Source organism: Anabrus simplex, chromosome 1, assembly GCF_040414725.1.
Source record: "Anabrus simplex isolate iqAnaSimp1 chromosome 1, ASM4041472v1, whole genome shotgun sequence".
NCBI lineage: Eukaryota > Metazoa > Arthropoda > Insecta > Orthoptera > Tettigoniidae > Anabrus > Anabrus simplex.
In genome coordinates, this window is record NC_090265.1 from 770727216 (window position 1) to 770749476 (window position 22261).

General features: G+C 37.8%; 1 protein-coding gene across 3 annotated transcripts in view; it reads right to left on the minus strand.

The window, feature by feature from the left end:
* The window catches only part of Gdap2 (ganglioside induced differentiation associated protein 2), a 1140014-nt gene that overhangs the window by 110676 nt on the left and 1007077 nt on the right, over window positions 1-22261 (minus strand). For all 3 annotated transcript variants that reach the window (XM_068225213.1, XM_068225211.1, XM_068225212.1), the window contains one exon: window positions 14624-14792. In XM_068225213.1, coding sequence (XP_068081314.1) covers window positions 14624-14792 — 169 coding nt within the window. The remainder of the gene's footprint in view (window positions 1-14623; window positions 14793-22261) is intronic.

A 22261-nucleotide genomic window follows, 5' to 3' on the forward strand; every position in this document is an offset into this window, starting at 1 on the left:
TAGCCTATTTCCTTTAGGTTGAGAAACGAAATTGTACCCAGGAATTAATTATTTCCTCCTAACTTTCTTCTACTATTATCGATAATTTATTCAACTGTTACTTCGACCTTTCTTCTAAACATTTCTCATTATTTTTAGATATGGAATAGGGCTGATGACTTAGATGTTTGGCCCCTTGCAAAAATCATCATCAGATGTGAAAGAGGGCTTTAACCTCAAAGTTCACTTTCTCCATAATACCGGTATGTCTAAATTATACTCCTATCCTAAGTACACATTTTCACTTAGGCTTCAATTGTGTTTCGGTATTCTGGTAAAGAGAGTTTGCATGAGAGTTTATTTCCATCTTAAATAAGTAACAATTAATCAAAAGTATATTTAAAACCTCTTACTAGCAGTTCCTAGTTAAGTGCTTCCAGCAGTGGAACGAGTAATTGTACGTGGAAATGATGTTATGAGATTATTGTACAGTTAAATAAAATATTGGATTAATACAATAATTTAAATTAAGTTTAGTTCTGGAACTTTTCAATCTGTAACTTTCATCCTAACTAGATTGATTAAACTCTTTTTCAGGCCTGATGACTTTCTGATTTAACAGTGTATATGAACAATGTAGTTAAATTTTTAAAAATCCATATTTACCAATTAGAAGTAATTACAGCATTTAATTTAGATCTAGTACTGCAAGATTAAAATTAGTTAAATTTAATTGAATAGGCTATTTTTATTAAGCTTACTAGTATTTTTACTTTTGCATTTCTTTGAGTTTTTGTATTGAAGTTAGTATATTTCAAATCTGTATTATGTAGGCAGTTCCTTTTTTCTTTCTTCTTTGCACATGAATATATTCATATTTTTGTCTTAAACATTAGTGTTATTTGTAGTTCTTAGCATTTTAAGTTGATCAGCTTTGTAGTATTAATAAGTAATAATATGTGTGTGGTTAAGTGTAAGAAAGGGCCAGGAGAGTGTGGCACGTTGGCCTCTCACCGCTGGGTTCTGTGTTCAAATCCCGGTCACTCCATGTGAGATTTATGCTGGACAAAGCGGAGGCGGGACAGGTTTTTCTCCGGGTACTCTGATTTTCCCTGTCATCTTTCATTCCAGCAACACTCTCCACTACCATTTCATTTCATCTGTCAGTCAGTAATCATTGCCCCAGGGGATTGCGACAGGCTTTGGCAGCTGGCACAATTTCTATCCTCATCACAAGATTGGGCTTCATTCATTCCATCCCTGACCCAGTCACTGACTGGAAAACAGGTTATAGGTTTTCAGTAGCAGCATAATTCTCATGTTTCTGAGCCACAGAGGAGTTTTGCTGCTACTGAAAATACATATTACATACACTGCCGGCCAGAAGTTTTCAGACAAGCATTGAACTGTTAAAGAATGGACTGAGATTAAAAGAAAACAACACACCTATGCCAGGAATTGACAAATACATGTTCTAAAATTATTATTTTACATTACATCTGAGCAAGAAATAGACAATATGTACACATTTACCTCCACAGATGACCAGAATACATCAAACACTCTTCTCATCAAAGAAACCCTGCTCTTTGCTGCAAGTACACTTTGAACTATTCTCGGCATTCTCAGAACAAGTTTTTCTAACACTGATGCAGGTATACTTTGCCAGGAATTCTGCAAGATGTCCCACAGATTTTCTGATGAGGAAGGACACTCTTTTCGGACTCGCCGATCCAACTCCTCTCACAGCAGCTAAATTGGATTTAAGTCCGGGGAATTTATTTATTTATTTATTTATTTATTTATTTATTTATTTATTTATTTATTTATTTATTGTCTTGTTTTATATGGCGGGACTCAGGCTATGAAGCCTGCTATTCTGTCCGACCATACATACACCTACATGAAGAGTTAAATATACACTAAATTATCTACAGTTTAATATCTTAAGGTAGCAATTAAATGTTTTAATTAATCTAAAACTTAACTATGATCTAATCCTACTATGTTATAAGAAATCATTATTATTTATTAACCAGGTTTGACAGAGTTTCTTAAAGCGGAGGTGGTTTGACACTCTCCTAATTTCAGCAGGTAGGGAATTCCAAATTCGGCTGGCGGCGACTATAAATGATCTACTGTAGCCAGTTGAGCGGTGAATGGGAATGCTTAGTACTGCGGTGGATGATGATCTGGTAGGAATACTAGAAGCTGATGCTAGGTAATGGAATTGTGTGGCAAGGTATTCAGGTGTGTTAAGGTTCAGTATACGATGTAACAGGGAAAGAGTGTGTAAATTTCGTCGCTCTCTTAAGCGTAGCCATGAAAGCCTAGCAAATGCGGGAGAAATATGGCTAAACCTTGGTATATCTGAAATAAATCGAACGCATGCGTTATGTGCCTTTTGGAGCTTGATGGAAAGTGAGGCATTCAGGTTACTGTATACTACGTCACAGTAGTCGAATATTGGCATTACCATACTTTGGATAAGCAGTTTTCTTACATTTTGGGGGAGTAAATCTCTGAGTTTTTTAAGGGAATGTAAGGAATAAAACACTCGCTGACATATACCTGTTACATGATCATTCCAACTAAGGTTTTTATCCATTATCATCCCTAAGTTTTTAACTGTGTCTTTGAATTGTAACTGAGTGCCTCTTAATGTTACTGAGTGGGTATGGATGTCTGTAAGTCGTGCGTGGGTTTTTTGGGTAGCTAAAAGAATACACTGTGATTTTTGGGCATTGATCTTTAGTGCATGGTCATCGGTCCACCTACATATTCTTCCTAGGTCGTCGTTCATATTATTTATTGCAGTCGGTAAGTCACGAGGGTGTGCATGTGTATATATCTGTATGTCGTCTGCGTACACATGATATTGACAATGTTTGATTACTTGTGTTAGTCCTGAAATGAAGATCGAAAATAGGAGTGGTGCTAGCACTGACCCCTGTTGTATTCCAGTCTCTACAGATTGCCATGAAGAGAAATTTTCACCTGTAGATACACACTGCCGGCGATCAGAGAGATAGGAATACATCCAGGATAGTGTGCTTTGTGAGAAATTAAGAGCACGTAATTTTGCTATTAGTATGTCCGTGTCAACGCAGTCAAAGGCCTTACTAAGGTCTAGAAGAGTTAAAACAGTAATTTCTCCCTTATCCATAGCTACTCCTATGTCATTTGTAACTTTAAGCAGTGCAGTAGTTGTGCTATGATTGCTTCTAAAACCAGACTGGTATTTGTCAAGAAGCATATTGTTATTTAAATATGCGGTTATTTGTCTGTGAACTATTTTCTCCAAAATTTTGGACAGAAATGGTAAAATGCAAATGGATCGATAGTCTTTGGGTTCCACGGGATTGTTGGTCTTGGGGAGGGGGCGAACAATTGCATATTTCCAAAGGGAAGGGAATATGCCGGTTATCAGTGAGGTATTTATGATGTGGGTTAGAGTTGGTAGGATTACATCTAGAGTTTTTAACAGTAACTGTGGAACAATCTCGTCACATCCTGTCGCAGTTGTCTTTATTGATCGTGCAATTTGTCTTACTTCTGCAGGAGTTACGAGGGAAAAATATAACTGTTCTCCTCCATTGTTAGCATTGCCATTGTATAGAATTTTGTTAATCGTCTGTTCTTTTGTTGTCTCGTCAATGTTAACGGGTCTTGTAGTAAAGTATTGGTTTAAATCATCCAGTGATATTTTAACGTCAGCAGTACGTATTTTATTTCCGCCTATGCCCATTTTTTAAACGGTTTTCCAGATTGTTGTCGTGTTTCGGGTTAGCAAAATGTTCTGTGAGTGTCTTATTTTAGCATTCCTTACGGCCTGTGTGGTTCTGTTACGAAGGGTCTTGTACAGGTCAAAATCATTTGGTATTTGGCTAGTTTTAAATTTTCTGAAAGCTTTGTCTCTCTCTGTCATTAAGTCTCGTATTTCCTGCGTCATCCATGGAGCCGCAGGGCGTGTTACACGAGCAGTGCGTTTTGGCGCGTGTTTATTAAGGAGAGCTAGCAGTTGTGTGTTTAAGAACTCCACTTTATCATCTATATTGTCTAAACTATGGACATTATGCCAAGGTATGTTTGGAGCATCTTCTAATAGGGCTTCGTTATTTATACGTTTTAGATCTCTGAATGTAATTAATTTAGGTCTGTACTTGGGGCATTTAAGTGAATAAGCTAAATAAATTAAGTCGTGATTGGATAGTCCGCAAGCAGACATTTGCCCGTGGGTCAGTACTCTGTCAGGGTTATTCGTCACAATTAAGTCCAGTAATGTATGTGACGTGGCTGTGTGATGTGTTGGTTTAAGTGGCAAAATCGTCATGTTACAAGATTTAAATATGTTGATTAGTTGTTTAGTCTCAGTCATTTTGTCGTTAAGGATGTCAGTATTGAGGTCTCCTAGTAATAAAACATGCTCATACCTGGGTAGGAGGTCAAGTAAGATGTCTTCAAGGTCGGTGATGTATCCAATCTTTGGTGGGTGATACACAACACTCAGTAAGCACTTTACACCTAAAGCCTCAATTTCAATGAACATGAACTCGGGCCTTGCGCAGTATTCACTAGTTGTTTTGTAAATTATTTTATATTTTAAGTCGTTCCTAATATACATAGCTACTCCGCCGCCGGCTTTACCTGTGCGATCATTTCGGATCAAGGTATAATTTTCGATGTGGACAAGAGAATCCGACAACCACGGTTTCATCCAGGTTTCTCCGTTCATGATGATGTGAGGGTTGACATGAGGGGGGCCATTCCATTAAAAGCAATTCCCTAGAGTTTTGTTTGCTTTTGTTTGTTTTGCAGATAATTCGTGCAATAGCGAGACATGTGTCAGGGGTGATTGTCTTGTTGGAGGACAAACCCGCGTTGCTGTCCAGACGGAAGAGCATAACAAGATAGGATGGAATGGTAGCTGTTTTTGTTCAGTGTTCCTTGAATTCGGTGCAGTCTACCAACTCCACTGAATGTGAAACAACCCCAAACCATCACAGAGCCCCCTCCATGTTTCACTGTAGATGTTATACAGTAGGATGCATTTTTTCCGATGCTGAATATCGAACATAAACTTGTAGCTGTTGCCCGTAAACCTTCTAAACTTGGTTAGAGTAATATATTGTCATTAAACAATCATTAAACATATTTGTGAAGGTACATATGTTTTGTCCAGAAACGTTTGGCCGGTAGTGTATATCAAAGCATGGATGTTTAGAGAAAAAATACCCTGTTACTTTAACAAGTAGGGACTAGTCTATGTACATAATTTGCATATCAGCCTGAGCTCCGTATTACTGGAAGTCAGAGCTGTTCTCTTGTCAGACATTATATTATAGTACGTTGAAAATGACCTCTCATTATCAACATTACTGACTGGGTTCCATAAAGCCTTCATTGCAGTTTGCATAAAATGCCCATATTCCGATTTCAGAGAAATGTGAATGGCAATCATGTTCTATGTGAACTGCCAACTAAATCCCTAAACACTGTGTATGGTTCCAGATATTCTCATGTTGAAAGTTTGCATATGATGCAAATTTGCTTTATTAAATGAAAGACTTCATCATTTTCTAAATCACATTTCATTATGCTTCTTCGATCAAAGAGTGATTCCACACAATTTTGTCAAGTATTTCATGATTTTGCTGAAAAGTAAATACAGTAGTTTTGCATTTTGGGTCAAGTTTGTAAAATTTTGCAATTTTGTGCTTTACAAAAAACAGGTGCCTCTATTCATGACTCATTAGTGGGAGGAACTGCCATGAATATCACTGTTCAAACAAGAGGGATCAATTTGTCATAAGGAAACAGAGCCTTAAGTTAGAATGTAGATGGCTGTGCGAGGTTAATTAGTTATCTCTGAACTGAACTTAGTAGCTTAGTGCATTGCAGCATGGTCAGCTCTGAACTCAGGGGACAAAAGAGATTGAATCTTCCATTGGCCATCCTCAAAATGGTTTCCCATTTCAACTTAATGCCAGCATGGACCTTTCTCAAGTCCATGGTAACTTCCTTCCCATTCCTACATGTCCAAAGACAACACCCTCACACAGCATTTCATGCAGCTTACCCTCATGGGGGTTCCATGAAAAGCAGCTACAGTACTGGTGAGCCAAAGATATGTTTTGATACTCCCAGCACTGACAGCACAAAAGAAAAAATCTTAGAGAGTCCTAGCAGACTACAGTAAACCTTGGTGTTGAGTGATTCCACAGGCTCTGAAGTTAAAGACCAATAAATTGCCTAAAAATGACCTGCAAAAAGACCTAAAAGTATTCGAAAAAGGACGTAAAAGTGCAGTCCAAATTCATTCATAATTTCAGTTTTAATTATATAATTTACTAGCAAGATACCCGTGCTTCGCTACGGTATTATACTGAAATATATAATTGAATGCTTAACGTTTTATATATAATCCTCTGAAATTCGCGATTTGACTCGTTTTCTGAGAGATTACGGCAAAGTTCCTCGCATTTTTCAATCTTTCTTTGCAGCAATTGATTTCGTATTTCCCGGGGTAGGTCTAGGTATTCCACACGGTCAGTTGGGTCCCTAAATCTTTGCCATCTTTTCCTATAAGCATTTTTAGTATGGATCAAATCCTGAAGGAGATCCGGCGTGGTGTCATCTTGAGTGCCTTGGAGGTACTGAACCCGCGGATGGACTGTATTCGTAGTCATTACCAGGTCAGGACCCGTTTCCAGCGCGGTCCGCACAATTTGACGACGGTCCAGAACATTATTATTATTATTATTATTATTATTATTATTATTATTATTATTATTATTATTATTAGATGTTCTGGACCCCACAGCAAGATGCAAGACCGCTACTTGGCGGTAAATTGCATCTGCTGCCAATGTCATTGTTGACGATGTGACCAGCACCATTGTCGCGCGTAGGCAAGTGTGCGGGATTTCTGGCTATACTTCCGTTCATTATTGACCTTATTATAGAGGTGAACAATTTGACGGTCAATCTCATTCCTATCGTTTATTTCAAATGTGTTTACATTTTTATTTATATGCCAGGAGAATCTACTGTAATCTAAGAACGCTCTCCGAAGGAAAAGATGGCTGTTGAAATCGAACCCAGGAAAGATTAAAAATGATCGGTTTATGATCAGAATAAGTACATCGAAAATCTACAGCCTGTTTCCAGTCACTCGACAGGGTCAGGAATGGAATGAATGAAGCCCCATCCTGTGGCGACAGTAGGAATTGTGCTGGCTGCCGAAGCACTCCTCTGGGGCAATGAGCGATGAATGACAAATCTAATTAAATATTGGACAGTACTGCTGGAATGAATGATGACAGGGTAAACCGGAGTATCCGAAGAAAAACCTGTCCTGCCTCCGATTTGTCCAGCACAAATGTCACATGGAGTGACCGGGATTTGAACCACGGAACCCAGCTGCGAGAAGCTGACGCGCTGCCGCCGGAGCAACGGAGGCTCCTTAAAAGTACATTATGAACAGTAAAATCAATTGGTCTCACCTCCTTTTACACCCCACCGCCGTTAAGTTTATTTACCACCCACCACCCCCCCAAAGAAAAATTAAAAGAAGGCGTGTTTCTTTATATTTAAAGGAGATTCCAAACACAAATTTCATGTCTATTACCTTCAGTTTTGAGATATAAGTATACCCATAAAAATAATTAACTTTTTTCACTTCCTTTCACACTCCCCCCCCAAGTGAATTTTCCGGCAAAAATTACTTGCTTCTTTAATAGTAAAGGATCTTCTTAATACCAATTATCACGACTCTAAATATTTCAGTTTTTGATTTATGTGTCCTCGTGAAAGGAATTCAACTCCTTTTCACTCCCGCCCCGCAAGATGGTTCCCCCCTAAACACGTTTTTAAAGGAAATCCAAATACCAATTTTCACGTCTGTAACAACTTTATATTTATTAGATGTATGTATTCTCATACAATTAAGTCAATTAATTTTTCAATTCTTTCACCCCCCCCCCCCCCTTCATTGGATTTTCCGAAAATACGTGTTTCTTTACTTTTAAAGCAGATTCCAAATATCAAATTTCACCTCTGTAACATCTTCATTTTTGAGATATCAGTAGCCTAATTAAAAGAAATCAACACCATTTTCAGTCACTTTTACCCCCCCCCCTCCACCCAAGTGGTATTTCCGAAAACTAAAAATACATGTTTCTTTATTTTTAATAGAGATAAAAAATACCATTTTCACTTGTGTAGCATGTTAAGTTTTTTGATATATACTGCAGAAATTCTCATTTTAAAATTTCACCTCTTTTTATTTCCCCTTAAGGGGAGTTTCCAAAAACAAATCACCTATGTTTCAATACATTTACAGGAAATTACAAATACCCACTGTTTACGTCTGTAACATTTTACTTTTCTCAGATATTCTGTAGATATAGTCTTTCGAAAAATTCACCCCAATTTGTCACTCCAGTTTAACCGCCATTAATTGGATTTTCCAAAAACAAAAAATACGTGTTTCTTTATTTTTAAAGGAGATCCCAAACACCAATTTTCAGGTCTGTAATAACTTCAGTTTCTGAGATATAAGTATCCTCATTAAAGGCATTCAACCCATTTTTCACCACTTTTCACCCCTCCTATTGGGATTTTCCGAAAACAAAAACATACGTGTTTCTTTATTTTTAATGAAGATTCTCAATACCAATTTTTACATCTGTACACTTTAAAAGTTTTGAGATATAGATGTACTCATTTTAAAAATTCACCCCCCTTTTTACCCTCCCATTAATTGGATATTACAAAAACAAAAAATACGTGTTTCTTTATTTTTAAAAGAGATAAAAAGTACCAATTTTCAGGTCTGTAATATCTTCAGTTTCTGAGATAAAAGTACCGGTATCCTGATTAAAGGCATTCAACCCCTTTTTCACCGTTTTTCACCCCTCCTATTGGGATTTTCTGAAAACAAAAAAATACGTGTTTCCTTATTTTTAAAGAAGATTCTAAATACCAATTTTTACGTCTGTAAACTTTTAAAGTTTTGAGATATAGATACACTCATTTTTAACTTTCAACCCCCTTTTCACCCCCTTAGCAAAGGAATATCCAAAAATCCTCTCTTAGAGAGCACCTACATCTTAATATGAATCTATGCCCAAAATTTCATTTCTTTATGTCCAGTAGTTTTGGCTCGGCGATGATGAATCAGTCAGTCAGTCAGTCAGTCAGTCAGGACAAGTTATTTTATATATATAGATGAAGGAATACACTGTTTTAAAATGCAAAATTCTGGAGGTATACAATGAACAGTGCAAAAATATATGAGTAAAACACTTCTTCTTTCAGACATTATACATTTTTAGGTTAATATAATTAAAAGAAAGGAATTCCGTGTTTGGTAAAAAAAATTACTTGCAGAATTTAGAATGAAAAAATGAATTCAGTGAACCCACAATGGTCATCCTGGAGAAAGAAATTGAAATTATTATAACTGGAATCATATTTCACTTAAAAACACCAGGGTTACAGAAACTGGTATTCGGAAATATTACCTCAGCTAGCTTTGCTGTATATCACAATGGTCATCTCTAGGTTCTTAGGTATAAAGGATCGTAGGTTTTCAGTCAGCACGTTGCAAAACATTGAGAAACTTCTCTCCACATCAATGGATGTTAAGGGATCATACTTGAAGCAATTAAGATCTTCCTCTTCAGAAACACTAACATCAAAATTTTCTCCTTTCTATATTTCACTTATCTTGTGCATAATTTGATACCCCTGGGTTTTTTCAAGCACTAGTTTCATTTCTTTCATTTCACTTTCTCTCTTACTACAGAAAGGATTTTTAAGAGGTGATGGATGAGCTAACGATGATTCAAATTGAGAATTGGCAGTACAAATGTAGTGGAAAGAAGGTGAGGTTGCGAAAAAAGCCATTAAGACCTAAGAAAAAGGCTAAAAAAAGGGTGTATAAGCCAAAAACTGCCAAAATAAGGCAAAATGGACAAATAAAACCCACCATTTTCTGGCCTACAATGACCCAGAATGGGCCTTGTTTCGGGCACTCAAGAAAAAAAGGATTTGTCCTCAACTTCCAAACCCTACTTCTAACAGTAGAAGAGGCCACAGTGTTATTGGTAATTAGTGATTTAGGTTTACATGTGCTTCATTCATGAATGTTTGCAGACTGAGTGCCGAAAGGCATAATGATCAGGGTTATTCATTAAGTCCCTCCAGGGTTTGAAACACTGACACTGCATTAACTACGGCAGACAGAGGAAGATGACTCATATCAACAGATACAGAATATATCCCTATTAAGAACCATCGCTTGCTTGTGCAGCAGTGTGCTCTCAAGTCATCTCTACTATACAGGATTAACAGATTTCACAAACGGTGAGAACAGTCAACGATGAAAACAACAAACACAGTGGCATTCACCGGTGACAAGAAAGCTTATTGTAACTTAAGAGTTTGCTAAATGTGAGTCAGTTGTGATAACTTAACAGCAATATTGCACTGCAGTAGCTAAAAACAAAAGAATTCACGCATGCTTCATGAAATTCCAGGAGACTGGTTGGCTGTGTTGAACAGGCTGGCTAGGACCATGTTCTGAGACTGTAACTACGTGAGAGACAAGAGTTACATATAGTAAAATGCCATCATCATCATAATACACACTCTCCAACTGTTCTCTTCTCATTCCTGCTGTTCTCTTCACCTCCTTGTAGTCTTTACATCTCATCAAGTTTCTCACATCCTCAAAGTATGTCTTCCTTGGCCTTTCTCTTCCTTTCTTTCCTAGTATTTTTTATTCAAAGACATTTACTACAAAGAAGAATAAAGAAGAATAGCTCTTATTAAACAGGCATTCAAAATAAAAGAAGTCTTTTAACAAATACGCATATAAGTTTAGAAACAAGAAAGGGTTTTCTATTGTCTGGAGTGTACTACTTTACACTTATAAGAGCTGAACTATTGGAGAAAAGGAAAGAGATTCATTGGAAGCAACTGAAATGTGGATTTGGAGGAAAATGATCAGGACATGCTGGATTGAAAAAAAAAAAACTGAGATGTTCTAAAGGAAATCAATGAACAATGGAGACTGATAAACGATATGGAAAGAAGGAGGATAAAACTTGTAGGTCATATCCTGAGACATACACTGTCTGGAATAATTTATGCAAACGTTTGTGAGTAGAACCCTGCCAGCTGCAGTTGTTGCAGATGCTCAAGCCCTGAGATCTCAATCACTGTTTGAAGTTCTGTATGAAGTGTCACAACATACACATTTGGGGCACATACAGTCCCCAACTAATGGTGGAACACATCTGTGATCCCCCTAAAGTGAGTGTGGTTTTTCAGGAGGAACTTTTACCCATACAACATACCTAGACTGAGTGGTTACTGCCACAATGACAAGAAGACAGTGATGACTTCATCTGTAACAACACACCATCCATGATCATCTCAATGCTGAACTCTCAGGCTGTTGACTTCTACAGTCACTTGTCTTAGCCACATGTCTTTTCTTTTGTCAAAGTCAATGTGTAAATGTCCCCTATGCCACGTGATTTAGCAGAACAGCAAGAATGGGTCGTGCATGCATTTATTGATATGGACCACTTTATGTTGAGATGTGTGCGACAGAAACCAGAATACAGGATTGACGTCTGCTTTGTCACCAACGGTGGACAAAATGAGCATCTGTGAGGTGCAGAATAAACTCTGTGAAATTGTAATTCTGTTGAAATGCGTCATTTTATTGTATCTGCCACAGATATTGCAATACCAATGTTTCAAACCCAGGAGGGACTTAAGAATAACTCTGCATATTTTACCGTTTGTTTTACGGTGCACCAATATGTAGGTCTTAACGGCGATGATGGGTTATGAGTGGGAAGGAAGTGGCTATGATCTTAATTGAGCTACAGTGTGAAAATGGGAAACCGCAGAAAACCATTTTCAGGGCTGCCGACAGTGGGGTTCAAATCCACTCACTATTTCTGGGATGCAAGCTCACAGCTGCGTGCACCTAACCACACGGCCAACTTGCCCGGTCTAAACTATGCATATGATTGAGCATAAAAGAGAAGGGAAATCTAAGGAAAGATTACTGAGACCAGCTCCAGGTGGTGCCTGGATAAAACTTCTATTCTCTACATTGTGCAACTGGCTGGTTTTAAGAAAATATATTTTACTCCTAGGAATTACTCTGAGGGGATTAAGTCTCATTAAACTGCAAACAGTCCAGTCAACTTTAGTTCATAGTTGTTTTGCTGTTAGCCATGTGAGTGTGTCGTTGATAAGGATAGGTAGACATGACGTGGACCAATGAACCGTAATGCTTAATTTACAAGGAAGATAAGGTGATGTCTTGTAAAACACAGTTCATGCTAAAAGATTTGCCACCTTGTATCAATATTTGCCAAGATAAAGAATGAGCAGAACGTGGTAAATATGTACAGACCTTGACTTTCCAGGAACAATGTGATTCAGGATGAACAACACACTGAATTCCTGCTGTTACTGTATTTGGAAACTTAGGGAATAACTGCTATATCTGAATAGCAACTTCCCAAGAGCTCTCCACAGATAGAATAACAAGATATGATATTCACCTCCAGTATTATTAAAAATTTCATTAAGAATGGCATTTTTCATTTCTTCTATCATATCCAAGTCAGTCCTGCATATATTGCCTCTAAACTAAGCCCTAAATGAAAGTAACAAGGTACTAAAGCAGAACAAATTGGCCACAAAATAACCCAACTTATTATCTCCGATAATAACATAATGTTATTACTGGAGTGTTTCGGGAGAAATATTTCAGCTTCCTTATGGGAATCAACATTTATATCATCTGATGTCCAGGCTAGCATCAATTTTTTAAATGAGACAAAGTTTCTCACAGTGTATTGGCACTGCTGGTGTAGCCTATGCAGTGGCCTCGACGGTCTGCACTAGTGATGCATATTGGTAGCTGTGCTATTTACCAACTAATGAGTCCAAATTATCACACTGGGGTGAAATGCTGGCAACCAGGAATGGGTTAGCTGGAAAATTTATAATGTCTAATAATGGACCAACTATATTGGTATTATAATTTTCTGAACTTTGATCTGTCTATTACAATGTCATCTGTGATTTCGATTTCCTGAAGATCTTTTGCAACTTCGAGCAGCCAATTGTTTTTTTACTTTCATTGATAAGGCAAGGTTCAGAATTTATTTGGTCAGTCTCTGATTACGAGAAGATGCCCGTAAAATTTCAAATGTTTTTCCTAAATGTGACTGGGTATTGGTACAGGGCATAAGATTTCCTTATCATCCAAATTTCCCCTGTACAGACTGGTCCAACAATTTTTCTTAAGATTTTTCTTTCTAGCTTTTCCACATTTTTAATCAATGATCTGCCCCTAATGATCAGCTTTTCACGCTTGATTACAATGCATTTAATTTTACATTTTGGGATACGGATTTTTTATTATTTCTGCTCCAAGTAAGTCTGTGTGCTCTTTGTAGTTTAGAGACCCTTTCTTTGTTTGCTTCAGGACTGAGTCCTGAAGGTTGGACGACTTCTCCCAGGTATTTGAATTTAGACACTTGGGATATTTTGCCATATTGGGTTTTCAATGGCTGTCCATCTATTATTATTATTATTATTATTATTATTATTATTTATTATTATTATTATTATTATTATTATTATTACAAAAACATCGCAACTGGTAAATATCCTGGTGGCAGTGGTCACATGCATTAATGGGAGAAATGCACCAATGCGCTGCGTGTGACGAACATTGTAAGTTATTGTGTCACCACGCAATCTGCTATAGTCTCACCGTGTGTTGAAATGGCCGACTAAATAACAACAGTGGGACTTCAGATTGTTTTATATGACAGCTATCAGCTAATTCTTCCAATCTTCCAGAAAGTGGTCATATTTACAAGAAAAATGTTTGTAGGAAATTGCAATAGCAATAATTGCTAATGTAAATATTATTTGATGGCACAATGAGTTATGATTAGGTTTACATCATCTTATTTCATCAATCTAGCAAGTTTCTTTGCAGTGGTCTCGTCCAACTCAATCAGTTTCCTTCTTAGTGTATTACAACTTTCTAAAAAAGTTCCTATGTAAGTCAGTCATATCAAAATTAGAAGTTGAGTAGTTTTTCAGAACATAAGCTTGCATTTTGCTAATAACCATCGTGTGTTATAGTAGGAACTATACAGTAGGTGAGCATTGCCCTTTTCTCAATTAACTGACATCATAATGTTTTTCAATGGGATGAGTCATGGACAGTACAATGAAGTCACAAGACATAGAACCTGAGGAACTTGTTACTTGACTGGTAAGATAAAAACACTGTACAGTAACCTTGTGTCCTTGTGTGAAGGCATACCCGCAAGGGGAATTAATTGCATTTACCTTTTCGACCACACACCAACACTCCTGCCAATCTTAAACCAGGAATCAAACCTGAACCTCGAAGGATGATCATTACATTATACAGGTGGACACTGGTAAGTTACAAATGTGTGACACCTATCTGTCGCAAGCACTTTGATAAGAGCTAACACACATATTATGATGGAATGCTATATACATCAAAGTGAACTCCTAGCTTTTGGACTTGAACATTTTAATTAATAAACATTCTTACCTTTCCTTGTTCTGCATCTCCTTGATCATAAGCTCATCGAGAGGGTCCGACTGGGGCCTCTCCCCCAGCAACCGCTGCTGATCTAGGTCGCCCTGCATTTGGCAGAAAGCGTGTTCCCCAACACTTATTGAAGAGTCAAGCTGCGAAGACAAGTCTACAGAGTCGTCAGCTGTAAGTAGAAAAGTAAAAGCAACGTACATACATACAGGAACTGGTCTTAAAAGCCAAGAAGAACTGCCAAGAGGATTCGTCGTGCTGACCACACAACACCTCACAATCTGCAGGCATTATTATTATTATTATTATTATTATTATTATTATTATTATTATTATTATTATTATTATGTACATTTTAACATAGTCTTTTATAAATATCATGTTTTCTTTAGAAGATGCAAATACAAAAAAGGGTGCAAAATGTGTAATAAAAATATGTTGCTGTAAAACAAATTTAGTACAGAAATGATATACCTAATCCAAAATCACTGTGTCAAAACATTCATTACCGGGCGAGTTGGTCGTGCGCGTAGAGGCGCGCGGCTCTGAGCTTGCATGTTGTTACATTAAAATAACTTCATTAGTTAAAAAGTTACATATGGGACATGTTTCGCTCTCTTATAGAGCATCATCAGCCAAATCCGAATCTCAAACAATTGTTATTTACGTAACAAAGACTTAAGAACCATTAGAACACTTTGACAAACTTAAAACTTATTCTATTCAAAAATCATAAAATATAAAATCCTTGTATACATGGCTCAATTACATGTGCTTAATAGGAACATACATTAAAATTATGGAAAAGAGAGTACTAAAATATAAAATAAATAATATATATATCATGTCCAAAATCCTAGAAAGATGTGAATGAGATTAGTCACTTGCAATCTGAGCTTGCATCCGGGAGATAGTAGGTTCGAATCCCACTATCGGCAGCTCTGAAAATGGTTTTCCGTGGTTTCCCATTTTCACACCAGGCAAATGCTGGGGCTGTACCTTAATTAAGGCCACGGCCGCTTCCTTCCAACTCCTAGGCCTTTCCTATCCCATCGTCGCCATAAGACCTATCTGTGTCGGTGCGACGTAAAGCCCATAGCAAAAAAAAAAAAAAAAAAAACATTCATTGGCATCCACATTACAAAGTGTGAAATAGTTAGCTAAGGGCTTAAAGTAAAATAAATATTAATTGAATCTAACTTAAAGCAAATAAATAGTTTGTTGTTGTCTGAGTCATCAGTCCATAGACTGGTTTGATGCAGCCCTCCATGCTACCCTATCCTGTGCCAAACTTTTCATTTCTACAGAACTACTACATCCTACATCTTCTCTAATCTGCTTGTCATATTCGTATCTTGGTCTAACTCTACCATTCCTACCACCTACACTTCCCTCAAAAATCAACTGTACAAGTCCTGGATGTCTTAAAATGTGCCATATCATTCTATCTCTTCTTCTGGTTAAATATAGCCAAATCAATCTCCTTTCATCAATTTGATTCAGTATCTCTTCATTCATGATTCTATCTACCCACCTCACCTTCAGCATTCCTCTGTAACACCACATTTCAAAAGCTTCTATTCACTTTCTTTCTGAGCTAGTTATCATCCATGTTTCACTTCTATACAATGCCAAGCTCCAGATGAAATTCTTCAAAAACATCTTTCTAATTCCTACATCAATGTTCAAGGTGAACAAATTTCTTTTCTTAAGAAAGGCCTTCCTTGATGCTAGTCTGCATTTTATGTCCTCCTTACCTCTACCATCATTATTTATCTTACTACCCAAGTAACAATATTCATCTACTTCCTTTAAGACTTAATTTCCTAATCTAATATTTCCTGTATCACCTGACCATGTTCGACCACACTCTATTACTTTTGTTTTGGACTTATTTATTTTTATCTTGTAATCCTTCTCCAAGACTCTGTCCATACCATTCAGCAATTTCTCGAGATCGTTTGCAGAGTCACATAAAATAACAATATCATTGGCAAATCTCAGGGTTTTGATTTCTTCTCCTTGGACTTTGATTCGCTTTCCAAATTCCTCTTTGATTTTCTTTGATTCATCGCCTGTTCTATGTAAACATTGAAAAGGAGAGGGGACAGCAGCTTTGCCTCACTCCTTTCTGGATTGCTGCCTCTTTTCCAAAACCCTCAATTCTTATCACTGCAGACTGATTTTTGTATAGATTGTAGATAATTCTCCTTTCTTGGTATCTGATCCCGATCACCTTCAGAATCTCAAACAGCTTGGTTCATACTGAATGCCTTTTCTCGATCTAAAAATGCCATGTATGTGGGCTTGTCTTTCTTAATTTGGTCCTCTAAGATCAGACGTAAAGTCAGGATTGCTTCATGTGTTTCCACATTTCTTCTGAGGCCAAACTGATCTTCTCCCAACTCAGTTTCAACCTGTCTTTCCATTCTTTAAATAATGCATGTTAAAATTTTGCAGGCATGAGATACTAAACTAATGGTGCGGTAGTTTTCACACTTGTCAGCGCCGGCTTTCTTGGAAATAGGTATAAGATCATTCTGCCGAAAATCGGATGGCCCTTCTCCTGTATCATATATCTTATACACTAAACGGAATAACCTCTCCATGCTGGTTTCTCCTAAGGCAGTCAGTAATTCTGGAGGGTATGTCATCAATTCCTGGTGCCTTATTCCTACTTAGGTTTCTCAAAGCTCCGTCGAATTCTGACCTCAAAATTGGGTCTCAGCATACTTTCGTCATTCGACAATCAGGTCTAGTATTTCTTGAGTTATCGATTGTTTCTTAGTTGATCTTTCCTTTCTTCCTAACTTTTCTTCAGTAGCTCTACTGATCTCATTCTTCATGACTGGCCATTCTTCCTCTACTGTGTTTCCTTCAGCCTTTTCATTTAGTCCTTGTGTTACATGTTCTGTTCCTTGAAACAATCCCTCACACTCTTTTCTTTCAATTTGTCTAGATCCCATCTCCTTGCATTCCTTGCTTTCTTCAATTTTTTCATTTTCAGATGGCATTTCATGACCAACAGGTTGTGGTCAGAGTCCACATCTGCTCCTGGAAATTTTTGCAATCCAACACCTGTTTTCTGAATCTCTGCCTAATCATAATGAGGTCTATTTGATACCTTTCAGTGTCTCCTTGTCTCGCCTATGTACACAGCCATTGTTTGTGATGTTTGAACCAAATGTTAGCAAGGACTAAATTATGATCGGTGCAGAATTCAACCAGCCGGCTTCCTCTTTTATTCCTTTGTCCCAATCCGAATTCTCCTACTATGTTACCTTCTATTCCGTGGCCAACCACTGCACTCCAGTCTCCCATCACAATTAGATTCTCATCACCTTTTACATATTATATTTACTATCTCTTTGTATATTCTATCGATTTCTTCATCATCCGTTGAACTAGTGGGCATTGGCTTGGTGTCTATCTTGACAACAATAATCCTTTCCCTATGCTGGTCATAGTAGCTTATCCACTGCCCTATTTTCTTATTCATTATAAAATCAATTCCTGCATTTCCCCTGTTTTATTTTGTGTTGATAATTCTGTAGTCGCCTGACCAAAAAACCTGCTCTTCCTGCCAATGTACTTCACTTACACCAATTACATCTAACTTTAGTCTATCTATCTCCCTTTTCAGATTCTTTACCCTACCACGATTCAAACTTCTAACATTCCATGCTCCGACTCACAGAATATCAGTATCCATCTTCCTGATGATTGTCCCCTCTTTTGTAGTCCCTACCCGGAGATCCGAATGGGGGACTGTTTTACCTCTGGTATATTTTACCTGGGAGGAAGCCATCATCAGTACATAATTCATACAGAGAGAGCTGCATGTCCTCGGGAGTTAGTTACGGCTGTAGTTTCCTGCTGCTTTCAGCCGTGTATCAGTATCAACATAGCTAAGCCATGTTAAGTAATATTACAAGACCATATCAATCATCTAGACTGTTGCCCTTGCAACTTCCGAAAGGCTGCTAGCCCCTTTCGATGAACCATTCGTTAGTCTGGTCTCACAACAGATACCCATCTGATATGGTGGCAACTACGGCTCGGCTACAAGCTTCATTGGGACACGCAAGCCTCCCCACCATGGCAAGGTCTCATAGTTTACATAGTTTATATACAAAAAATAAACACAACAAAATGGATCTGGTTTATTAATATTACATTGGTAGTAAGCAGTTATCATTCAACATACGACTGAATTACAAAGAGTTTCTTGCAAGTAGATTGTTCAACACTTACAGAGCAGATTATATTCCTTTTGCAAGTAATTATTATGTATTTAATAGTTGTGGTTGAAGCCTGAGATATTTGTGTGGTTATGACACTCACCCTCCATAGATGTGCATTTTATAATGATGATGATCCTGTTATCAGTACATCATGTATTCATCATTTGGCTCAGACAGACATTATTATAATGCTGTGGTTTCCCAGAAAGCCACAATCACTATCATATTGCAAAATACTGGGGCAGTTAATGTCTTGCTTACATAAGAACCTGTTGTCATGAGTCAGAACCAATATTTATCAACTCTTGTGTCACACATGCTGACCACAATGCACTTTACTACACATCCTGTTTTCATGTGGCAGTCATCAGATCTGTCTACTTTATACTTGCAGCAAGTGTGTAGTGTTTAGGTGCTAGGTCTGGGGAGGATCCAAAAGACACCATTTCATAATTTAGAAGGAACCAATTCCTTAGAAATTATGTAAGAGAGAGGAACAAGTGAGGCTGTTCCATTCAGGAAATGCAATGATGAACATGCAGTTCTAACAACAAAGCAAAAGCTAAAAATAAATTTACATTTGTTACAGTTTGTAACTACATTTATATATAGTCTCAAGTCCCATACATAGTGATTGATGATTTTGATAAAATCTATGAAGATGGTTTCAGAGATGCCTATCAGTTTCTGTTCATCTAGTTTAAACTTTTTAAAGAAATTTAGTACAGCATCTCATACTATTCCTCTTGGTCCTAAAATAAGAGCATAAACTTCACACTTTCAATTTCCATACAAGTGAGAGAATGTTTTTGTTGCAATAGTCACATTTCCCTTATATTGTTTCTCACTTTCAACAGAATTAGACTGTTCAGGATAATTGTTTTTGAAACAGATAGTTGGGTCCACAATGAGGGCTCAGAGCCACAATATCACTGAACTGATGGTATGCATCACAATCCACTGTGAGTCCTTCTTCATAGCAGTCAAATCCTCTAATAGATAGTAGATCCTTGAGTTTGTGCTTGACTCTATGATTAAAAATCTCACTAAAATGAGAAAACACGAGTTGATATGAGTGAGCCTTGTCAATACTGTATAAAAACTGTTTAATACATATAATTTTTGTACAGTATTGACAAGGCAGACTCATTTCAACTCCCATTTTTCTCACTGTAGTGAGATTGTTATGTAAAAGTCAATATGGACTAAATGAAATGGCGTATGGCTTTTAGTGCCGGGAGTGTCCGAGGACATGTTCGGCCTGCCAGGTGCAGGTCTTTTGATTTGACTCCCGTAGGCGACCTGCGTGTCATGATGAGGATGAAATGATGATGAAGACGACACATACACCCAGCCCCTGTGCCAGCGAAATTAACCAACAATGGTTAAAATTCCCGACCCTGCTAGGAATCGAACCCGGGACCCCTGTGACCAAAGGCCAGTTTAGCCATGGAGCTGAACAATATGGACTAATAAAGACCAATAAAAATGGTCAAATTAATAAATTTTGACTCTATGGTGACTCAAGTAACCCATTATGAGAACAGCTGCTGATTTCCACTTAATATTCATATTGCCGGGTGACTGTTGTAAGTAATAATTACTGTTAAAGAAACCAGCTGAGTCACACATAACATTATAACTGCTCATCTCCCTTCCATCATTGTGTTTAACTTCTATGAGTTCCTAGGTTTCCATTACCTACTTTCTAAATGAGTACGGTAGCTCACATTTCCAAACAGATTTTGGTTAATACTCCAACAAAGAGACATCAGTAATGGCAGTAAAGTTTTGTATGCAGAAGAGGGAATATTTTATTGAACAGTTTGATAATAGCCATGACCAGAAAACTGAAACAGCAAGCAATAGTTCTAGTTTGTAGAGGTTTCTAAGTCTCTGATTGGTTGCATTTCTTGTTCTAAGTGCATTTCTATGGCCTCTTTGATATTCAACAGTTAATTTTTATTCCTATTGTGTAGTATTTGTTGGGGCGCAACATGACATCTTGAGTTTATATTGATATCTTAGCTTTCTGTTTATATAATGAATGTAACACATCAAAGTTGTAAAGCAGCGTTCCTAGCCATCAGATACATATAACATCTACAAGAACAACAAAATTACAACTGAAAGGTAACCACACAATTACACTGAAGAAACCAAAACAATGTACAGACACAATGTCATTAAAATAAACTGTGTGTAACCCATGGTAACATTGTTTTGGTTTATTTGATGTAATTGTGTGATTTGTGTTATGGCTGATGATGGCCTACAGTTAGGTTGAAACTAGTCCCAAAAGGAGATGTAATGTGACATACTGCACAACTTTGTATTGAAAAGGTGGACCCTATAAATAAAATATGTAACTGTTATTGTGATCACAGTTCAATACAGATCAATTATCATGAAATTGTCCGACTCGTTGGCTGAACGGTCAGCGTACTGGCCTTCGGTTCAGAGGGTCCCGTTTCCCAGCCAGGCCGGGGATTTTAACCTTAATTGGTTAATTTCAATGGCATGGGGGCTGGGTGTGTGTGTGTTGTCTTCATCATCATTTCATCCTCATCACGACGCGCAGGTCGCCTAAGGGAGTCAAATAGAAAGACCTGCACCTGGCGAGCCGAACCCGTCGTGGGATATCCCGGCACTAAAAGCCATACGACATTTCATTTTCATCATGAAATTTATATCTTATGACTATAATGATGTATGTATGTATGTATGTTGTCTTATGTCGCCTCAACACAGATAGGTCTTATGTCGACGATGGGATAGGAAAGGCCTAGGAGTGGGAAGGAAGCGGATGTGGCCTTACTTAGCCCCAGCATTTTCCTGGTGTGAAAATGGGAAACTACGGAAAACCATATTCAGGGCTACCTACAGTGGGGTTCGAACTCACTATCTCCCGGATACAAGCTCACAGCTGCGCACGGCCAACTCGCCCGGTCTGATTAATGTTAAAATAGGATGGCTGCCCAGTATTCACTTCCCCCTGAAATATTAATCACAACCGCTCCACCTCCTGTAGTCAACGGGTTCGTGCAGTGAACTCGCTGGAGCAGGAAAAAAATAAATTAATCATAGAACAAGTGATAAAAACTGAAGTACCGTAGATATAAAATATCAGTTATTAATATCCAATGGTAGGTACTCGCGTAACGAGAACCGGCGTAGGCTCAGTTCATTGCCGAGTAGAAACGAGCTACTGCGGCAAGCTTGTTTAATTACCGCCTACACGGCCGAGCCTTGCTGACGTGCCTCACTAACGGGGGACGCCCTAGCCTTCGATCATAATCGTTTTAGACAGCATTCCATACAGAGATGACGATTAGCATTAACGGCCGGCTGTCGCCTGGAATTTTAGAGCTACTGTCACCAGGGATCTAGGACCCTG